The 8440-nt window shown below is 40.1% G+C and overlaps 1 protein-coding gene across 7 annotated transcripts in view; it reads right to left on the bottom strand.

The window, feature by feature from the left end:
* The window catches only part of ADAMTS18 (ADAM metallopeptidase with thrombospondin type 1 motif 18), a 138762-nt gene that overhangs the window by 20891 nt on the left and 109431 nt on the right, over positions 1–8440 (bottom strand). For all 7 annotated transcript variants that reach the window (XM_074370381.1, XM_074370380.1, XM_074370379.1 and 4 more), the window contains 2 exons: positions 2759–2900; positions 354–480 (listed from right to left, as the gene is read on the bottom strand). In XM_074370381.1, coding sequence (XP_074226482.1) covers positions 354–480; positions 2759–2900 — 269 coding nt within the window. The remainder of the gene's footprint in view (positions 1–353; positions 481–2758; positions 2901–8440) is intronic.

The following is an 8440-nucleotide window of genomic DNA, read 5'->3' as shown; positions in this document are numbered from 1 at the left end:
ATTCAAATATGTTTGATTCAGTTCAGAGAAAAGGAGTCTCTAGGCAAAGGTTAAAAAAAAAAAGACGACTTCATGCCTTTTTTTTTTTTTAACCCCAAGGTTAGGTTGGCAAGCCAGAGTTGGAGTGTGTGAAGCAAATTTGCATTAAAATATGTAACTTGAAAAAATTATATATTTTAACCACAACTATCGTCTTCTTTCTTCTCTTGCCTTTTTTGTGGGGTGGGAGTCATTCTATCTACCAGAATCATTTTTGATCAGAAGCATTGACAGTAGCTTTAATGATCTCATACCAACAATAAAGGCACATATGAGTACAAATGCAACCAGAAAGACATTTCCAGGTGACTTACTAGGCAGGGCAGGAGAAAGCATTGCATATTTTGGGTTCAGCTGCTGGCTTGGCTCTTGCATTGCAGAATGAGGAATTGACTTGAGTGTTCTGATCTCGTAAACAAATGGCCTTGACACTTATGTAACCTAATTAAGACATCAAAAGTTATAAAGTGAACATTACAAGTAACCAGTTCAGTTTAGCTTCCCAGTTTAACTTTGGATTTACCAGGGTCGTGGTATTTTACTGAAGATACGGAATCCAAATATTGTGTTAAAAAATGCCTCCTTTTGATAAAAATCGACAACTCACATGAATCCCCCACCCACCTACCCCGAGATAATAGTGTTCGTATTTTGGTACTTTTTAACATGTAACTTTTTAGTTTTCAAGACTGCTATGAATTCTAGAACCAAACAGTGATAAAGGCAACTTTTTGAAAACAGGGCAGCTGTCCAGGGAAACCCCCCACAAGAACTAACTCACATCACCCATATCTAATGGAATATGTTCTTCAGAGAAATCACTGGGGAATCATTTGTGAAAACTATAAGATTCTGCTTTTTCATGAAGCATCTTCTACTTCTGTCAGAGTATGGTGCATATATAAACGAGAATTGAACTCACTGAATGTGTATTCATACCTGTCTGCTAGGACTGTGTTTTTTCTCTGTTTAGTGGCACCACACTGCCTTGCTTTCAGTGTTTATGTCAGGACTTCACATCAGAGCCATGCATGTGTATGTGTGTGTGTGTGTGTGTGTGTGTGTGTGAGAGAGAGAGAGAGAGAGAGAGAGAGACAGAGAGAGACAGAGAGAGGGAGAGGTAAACTATTGCTCAGTTCCCCACATAGGAACACTATCTCCTCTTTCAACTGTGCTTTTATTTCCATGGACTTTTCCTTAAAACAGAAACTGAGCAACAATGAAAAGTCACTCCTGCTAGAATGATTAAATTGAAGTGGGTTTACTTTCAGGAGGATTTGATCAAAAACACTGGGATTCCCTAGAGTTAAGAGTTCGCTTCTGGAGAAATTATTCATTTGGACTCTTCTTCTCCTATGCCTCGGACACACCGTGGTCTGGGAGTCACATGAAGGGACTGCAAACTCAAGGCAAGGGAGAATCCCAGAATGCACTTGTCCAACATCTTCCCCCTGGCTGCATTTATTCCCTGTAAATGGAAAATGAATTGAATCTCTCTCCTTCCCAAGGAACTGTGCTCTCCTTGAAATAACAGGAAGTTATTGCAAACTATCTCCAAGAGCATTTGATATATGAACAACTGCTCATATTCAAAGACTACGTGAAAAGAGCACAAAGATGTGTCTATAGCAATGGTTTCTGTTAGCCGAAAAAAAATACAAAAGCAGTATGTGTGGCACGTGTCTGAGTCTGTCAAACACATATTTTTATGTCTGCATAAGAAAAAGACTAGAATGATAAAGACCAAAGTATTAACATTGGCTATTGCTGATTAAAGGACTCTGGGAGATTATTTTTCTTCTTTATAGCATATTGCCTTTAAAATGCTTATGAATAAAAATATATTCCCTTTTAATTACTTAATATACACATATTTTAAAAAAGAAGCATTTCCTCCTATTTTGTTACCTAGCATGGGCAGCTGAAGAACAGGTCTTACAGACTGAAGAATTTCTTCATTTTCTATATTTCTGCTCTGTTTCTGGTTCCAAGATGCCCCATTTTGCTCAGTGGGATAGATACAGTATGAGGACCGATTGTGACCAGGTGCTCTGGGCATAAGGAAATGAGTGGCCAACCTTCATGCTTTGGTTTCATGGACTTATTTATGGACTTTCATTCTTCCCAAAGGGGCAAGTGTGACTTACGCACATATGTGTGATATTTTTGGATCTAAATAAAAGACCTTCCTTCCAAAGGTTATTTCTCAGATTTAAACCACTTCCCTGCAGATAAAGACTTTGCTGACCTCACTGCAAGGGGATGGAATGACACCGTCTCCATGTGTCAGATCGCTGTCTTAAGTCTGCCTTGCACGTGTCCTTACTGCCTTGCCCCTCCCTCCTCTAAATCCCCTGGGTAGTTTACAACAACAAAAAGTCAGAACAGAAAGAATCTAAACTGTAAGCAGAAAAATAAATACATAAATATCTTTATATTAAAAAATAAATATATATATATGTTGCTTTTTCCCCTGTAAGTTTCAGCTGCATAACTTTTGAATCCTGGTTGTAGCTGACTTGAGTTTTTTGAGAGTTGGTTCCTTTCTATATAGGAAAATCCCCGAAGAGTACAAATAATATTTGCTTTTTTTACAGTGATGGTTCCCATAAAGATAGTTCTTTTGTTGCTTATTTAAACCATACAATTTAAAGAGACCTGGAGTGGAGGAACCTGTTTTAGGAAGAGACTTGGAAGACGGAATTAGGAAATAGACTACCTCCACCACAGGAGACGGAGCAATCTGACTGCACTGTGCTCCAGGCATGGATGTGTCTTTTTGAGGCTGGCTGAGTTCCGTTTGTGACCTTGGGAAGTGCATACTTCCAAGCTATCCCCGGATTTTTGCCTTGCATCAGAATCTGGACAGTGGAAGATACAAATCAGAGATCAAGATAACAGGTCAGACCCTGGAATTCCAGAAATCTCACTGAACATCTTCAAGATATTTGTATGACATTTTGACCTTAAAGTTGGTCCACAACATTGTTCCTAAGTATGTTTTATATTGATTTTAAGTTTTCCCATGATACTTTAAAATGTGGATGGCCGTATCATCAAAACTGTGATTTAGACTGATCATAGGGAAAACATATTTACTCTAAGCCCCCAATACCCTCAATTCTAGGTATACCCAATTAATAAAGCAAAAATATTTATTTTTACATTCTGTTGAAGGAAAGGTTATATCATGTGGTCTCAACCTTCACATTAAACTTGGAAGCCTAGCATGGAACTAACACACAGTGGTGCCCCACAGATGACGACTGAAACTAAATCTACGTATATACATTTTTACGATATATCCTGGGCTACAACTTAAAAATCCCTCCCCTGATGCTAGCAGGTGGTGGGCACGAGGGATGCACTCATAAAACCTTAGAATACCTTATTTAGAGCCGCCTACCATCAACTTTAGAATCAGGCAGATTTCCAATAGAATTTCCAATGAGAATTTGCCGAAGAGTCTGTGTTAATTGTGCACCAGAATGAGCAGTTAAGACAAAAAGAATGATGATCAGAAATAGGGGTTGGTAATATATAGACTAGAATGGATTTGACCTCAAAAGGGCAAGGACTTGGGATAAATCTGATCCTATCAGGTCTGACTGACTACTAAATTAAGAGCAATCATTTACTGGCACCTCCCAAGTGCCAGACACTCTGCTGGGCTTTTTCTATACATTATCTGAAAACAGTCTTCTAACAACTCTATAATGTAGCTATTATTTCATTGGGAAAAAAAAAAAAAACCTGAGAAGAAAACCTTGAGTAAGATCACACAGGTGACTGAATTTAGGACCTCCAACAAAAGGTGTCTCGGGACAGTAGCACCCTTTCCCTTGTTTTTGGTGGGGGTAAACACGCATTATTTGCCCCCTTCCTGATCCTCTCTTTTCTTAAGTACTCCTTTTTTTTTTACTTTCAAGCTCAAAGCATGAATATAAATAGCTGGGTTTCTCCAACCCCATGAGTCTTGTGGAAAATTTGTTACCACCAGAACTGGGCACTCATGCCCAAGAAGCAAGCAGATTTCCAGTTAAAAATAGGAACCCCTGGCTCTATCTCTGTCTGGTGGGATCCCACCTCAATTAAAGTTGGGTGGGTGGCAGCAGTTCAAGGACCTCCATTATTCCAGACCACTCCTTAGGGTGCTACTGAATGGTTTCCACTTTGCTATTAGTTTAAATGTCTCCAGAAATATCATGGCTTACTCTGAAGATTCCATGGTGTAGACACCATTTGTCATACGACAAAACAAATCATGGTGCTTCCCAGAAACAACCAAAATGTTAATAGATGGGCCTTCGTTCCCCTCTCACCCTGATCCAAAACAAAAACAAAACACAATAGGTGGTACCATTAAAATTGACAAATGCCAAATCTTCATCAGTCACCAATGAAATCCTTCTCAAAATCAAGGTCCTAGGAGTCTTCGAGTCCTGAAGATCTTTCTATTCGTTTTCTTTTTTTTTTTGCAGCTAAGTCACACAACTGTTCTTGGAATAACATATTCAATTATAACATCTCATATATTTTGAATAAAAAGTATGCTTGCCTTATTTGAGGTTTTTGCAGCATTTCTGTTAATGTCTTCATGTGAAATTATGTAAACACAGACCCTTGGGAGTTTTATTCACAATCAAGCTAGAATTTTGAGAGATTTACATTCAGAAGATCATACTGATGGCTCAGAGACATTTCAACTCAACTTCTTCAGTTAAAGCAGCATCTCAAGTGTAACACTTCCGGTTGCTGTTTCCTTTGTGCAATAGTAACAAGGAGATCTTGCAGGGGAGACAATAATGCAGTATATCACACACGTACGCGTGGCAGCACTATAGGTGAAATGCGTTAAGAGTTATAGGGCGCTGAGGCTGAAGAGCGGGATGATATCACAGTACAGCGGAGTTTATCACATGCGCACGTAAGACAGACAGATTCAAGTGCAGGTGCCATAGAGAAAGAGATCCACTCACTTAACTCCACTTCCTAGGACCACCCCATTCAAACTAGATCCTGACTTGTACTGCCACAGGGTAAAAGGATCCCCAATGGAAATGCAAAGAAAGTAAAAACTAACATTAGTTCTTGCCTTTTGAGTGTCTGGTGATTTAAGAGTGGTTTAACACACTTTCAATGAGCATGTAAAATACATTCTACTTTCACCTTTTAGACAGATTCTAGAACCTAAGCCATACGTGACATATGGTTTCACTGTAAAACATTTTAAAATTTTGCTGTGAACAGCAGGATGCATTTAAGAGGGGAAAAAAAAAGACTGAAGATCAACGTGTCATCACTGTGAAACAAAGACAAGCAAGATGTCAAACATACCGCTCCATCTCACGTCCCATTTCACCATTACCCTTTACAGCAAAAATCCCTCTAAGAGTTGCCTTTTCTCTGGGTCTCCACACGCTTCCTCATTCGCACCTTGTCCTTTTCTCTCAGGCATCTCTGCCCAACACATCACTGGAACTACTCTTTCAAGGGCACCTTGTCCTTGCCAGCAGTCTATGGCCTTGTCTTAACCAGTCAGCAGCAGTGGACAGACTTGACTGCTTCCTCCTTTCCGGCCTCACCGATCTTCATGCTGGTTTCTTTTGCTGAATCCTCCTTATTTCCTAATGATTCAATGTCAGTGTGACCGCCAACCTCTTAACCTCTTCTCCTGTTTATCTGTTCTCACTCCTCTCCATGATCTCCTCCAGCCCTGTGGTTTTGAGTGCAACCTCCATGCTGACCACTCCCCAGCTCATAGCTCTACACCAATGCTTTCCAACACTTTCTGCGATGATGAAGATCCCTATAACCCTATGTTGTCCCCGGGGCAGCCACAACCACACGCGGCTGTTGAGCCCCAGTATACTAGTGTGACTGAGGAAGAAAACTTTGTATTTAATTTAAATCTCTCTAAATCCAAACTTAAATAATCACACATGAACAGTGGCTACCATATTGGGCAGCACACCTATAGATGAAACCCATCCCCTGACTTCCATATTCACATATTTAACTGCCTACTGAGCACCCCTACTTTAACGTCTAAAAGGTACTATCGATGTCCAACATTGAACTCATGATTTCCCTCCCTGTCCCTTGAAAGGCTGTTCTTCCCAGTCTCTTAAAATGGCAACCGAACCCTTCTAACTGTTCAGGTCAAAATAAAAGGCTGGAGGCAACCTGGTCTCCTCTCTTCTCCCCACACCCCACAGCTAATCAACCAGGAAATGGTATGATCTTTACTTTCAATATTACTCAAATCTGACCCTGTCTTACTCTGTCTATTGCTACTGCTGCTTCCTAGTCCAAGCCAGCACCATCTCTTCTGATGCTCACGGCTCTCTAGGGATGAGGAAAAGCCGTATCTCTAGCAGAGGAGATGCGCCAAGTCCACACACAAAAACACTACAGTGACAGCTACTTAAGAGGTTAGAAGCAAAGTGCCATATAACCTGCAAAGGGGCATCAAATGCTGCTATGAACTTGGGGGCGGACAATCACTTGACTACCTAAGGAAGCTCTGTAGCTGTTACTTCATAAAGTATTTTGGTGGTGATTTCCACAAAGAAGCCACAAAAGAACAAAAGAGAATTTGCTTTCTTTTGAGGATCTCTATTCCCCCGCAAAGGCACAAGCTGTTATATCCAGTTTTCCACCTTCCTTTCCTCAAAGTTGAAATAAACATATGTAAAGATCGTCTGAAAAATAAAACATTTGAAATAAAAAATAATTTAAAAAAGAAGCTTACTTATGCAGCCAAATTAAGGAGAGAAATAACTCCCAAAATTTACTACAAATGTTCACAAAATTATGCAACTTTAAATTACTAACTCATACATAGTAGCTGGTTATTACTGTTTTAATGAATGGCTGATAGAACATATTGTTTATATTTTGTTTGTTGGGCATATTAATAAATTCACTGAATGCATAAGTGAATAAGACTCAACTTCCTTCTTTAACACTTTTATTGTGGTAGGGTCCCTGTACAGTAAACTACACATATTTCAGATATGCAATTTGATGAATTTTGATAGACGTATACACCCATGAAACCACCACCACAATCAAGGTGGCCAACATTTCCATCACTCCCCAAGAGGTAAAAAATCTTGAACTCTTGGTTTATCCCTTCCCACCCTCTTTACCCGCTGGTAACCATAAGTTTGTTCTCTATGTTTGTGAAGACTCTCAACTTAAAAAAATAATCAAAAGGACTTGACTTGGCCACAATGTCTGTCTATCTGCAAGTTCACAGGAGAGTGGCCTGTGTCATCGTGTAAGCTAAAAGACAGTATTTGTATAAACCAGCAGAAAGCTGACATTATAATTTATTCTAACATCAGCTCATAAAGGCCTCTAAAAGATAGTAATTATTTAAACAAGTAGACACCAAGATCAAGTGTCTAAAAGATGAGTATTTGCCAATTATATTATTTGCTTCTCAATGATAATTAAGGCATCTCTACCCTTTACTTTACCCTTTATGAGGAACAGACTAGACTGACCAAGAATGGAATACACAACAGTCATCTTATCTTTTACTGTTTGATGCCTGCAACAGCCAATCCTTCTGAAACAGATTGTCTAACAGAATCTCTGGGAGCCCCTCCTTCACCCTATTCTAAAAAAAAAAAAAAAAAAAAAAAAAAAGACCGGACTTTGTTAAAACAAAACAAAACAAAACAAAAACCAATCTTCCTCCCAGGAATGGCTACATAATTTGATGGGCCACATGCAAAATGAAAAGGCAAGGCCCCTTGTTTCAAAAAATGATTAAGAATTTCAAATTGGCGACAACAGGGCATTAAACCAAACACATGGCCCTTCTGAGCATAAGGTCCCCTGTGACAGTGCAGGTTCCACACCCATGAAGCCAGCTCTGCCCCACCTTCAGGCTGAGGTTTCCTCACCTGCATTGGTTTTAAGGCACAATTAAACATGTTCTCAATTCTAAATGGCCCTGTGGTCTAACAATGACTTGGCCCACCCTTCTTAGCTGGAGACCATCAGCACTAATTTGGCAGCCTTGTCTATTCCTCAGTACCTCAGTAGGACAGGACCATCAACTTGAACACAGTCTGTCCCACCCCAGGCTCAGAAGCAGGAGGACCTTGGGATGATGTGTGATAACCACACAGCTAAGACTGTAACTGCTTCTGCGGATGCCGAGGAACGAACACGTCCGAGACAACACGTCATTTGAAAAGGATCATTCCAATCACTCACATCTATTTTAAAACATTTTCAATGACCCTGTCAAGAGCAGTCGGTAACTCTTCTCAGCACCAGTGGAGAACACAAAGGCCCTCCCCCGACCCCCCAGCAGGGCACAACATCGTAACAACGCCCCACGCCGTCCGTCGGACTGTATAGCCAAGTTGTGAAACGCACA

This window comes from Camelus bactrianus, chromosome 9 (assembly GCF_048773025.1).
Source record: "Camelus bactrianus isolate YW-2024 breed Bactrian camel chromosome 9, ASM4877302v1, whole genome shotgun sequence".
Lineage (NCBI taxonomy): Eukaryota > Metazoa > Chordata > Mammalia > Artiodactyla > Camelidae > Camelus > Camelus bactrianus.
Note: the sequence above shows the minus strand (reverse complement) of the source record. Positions and strands in the feature narration are given on the sequence as shown.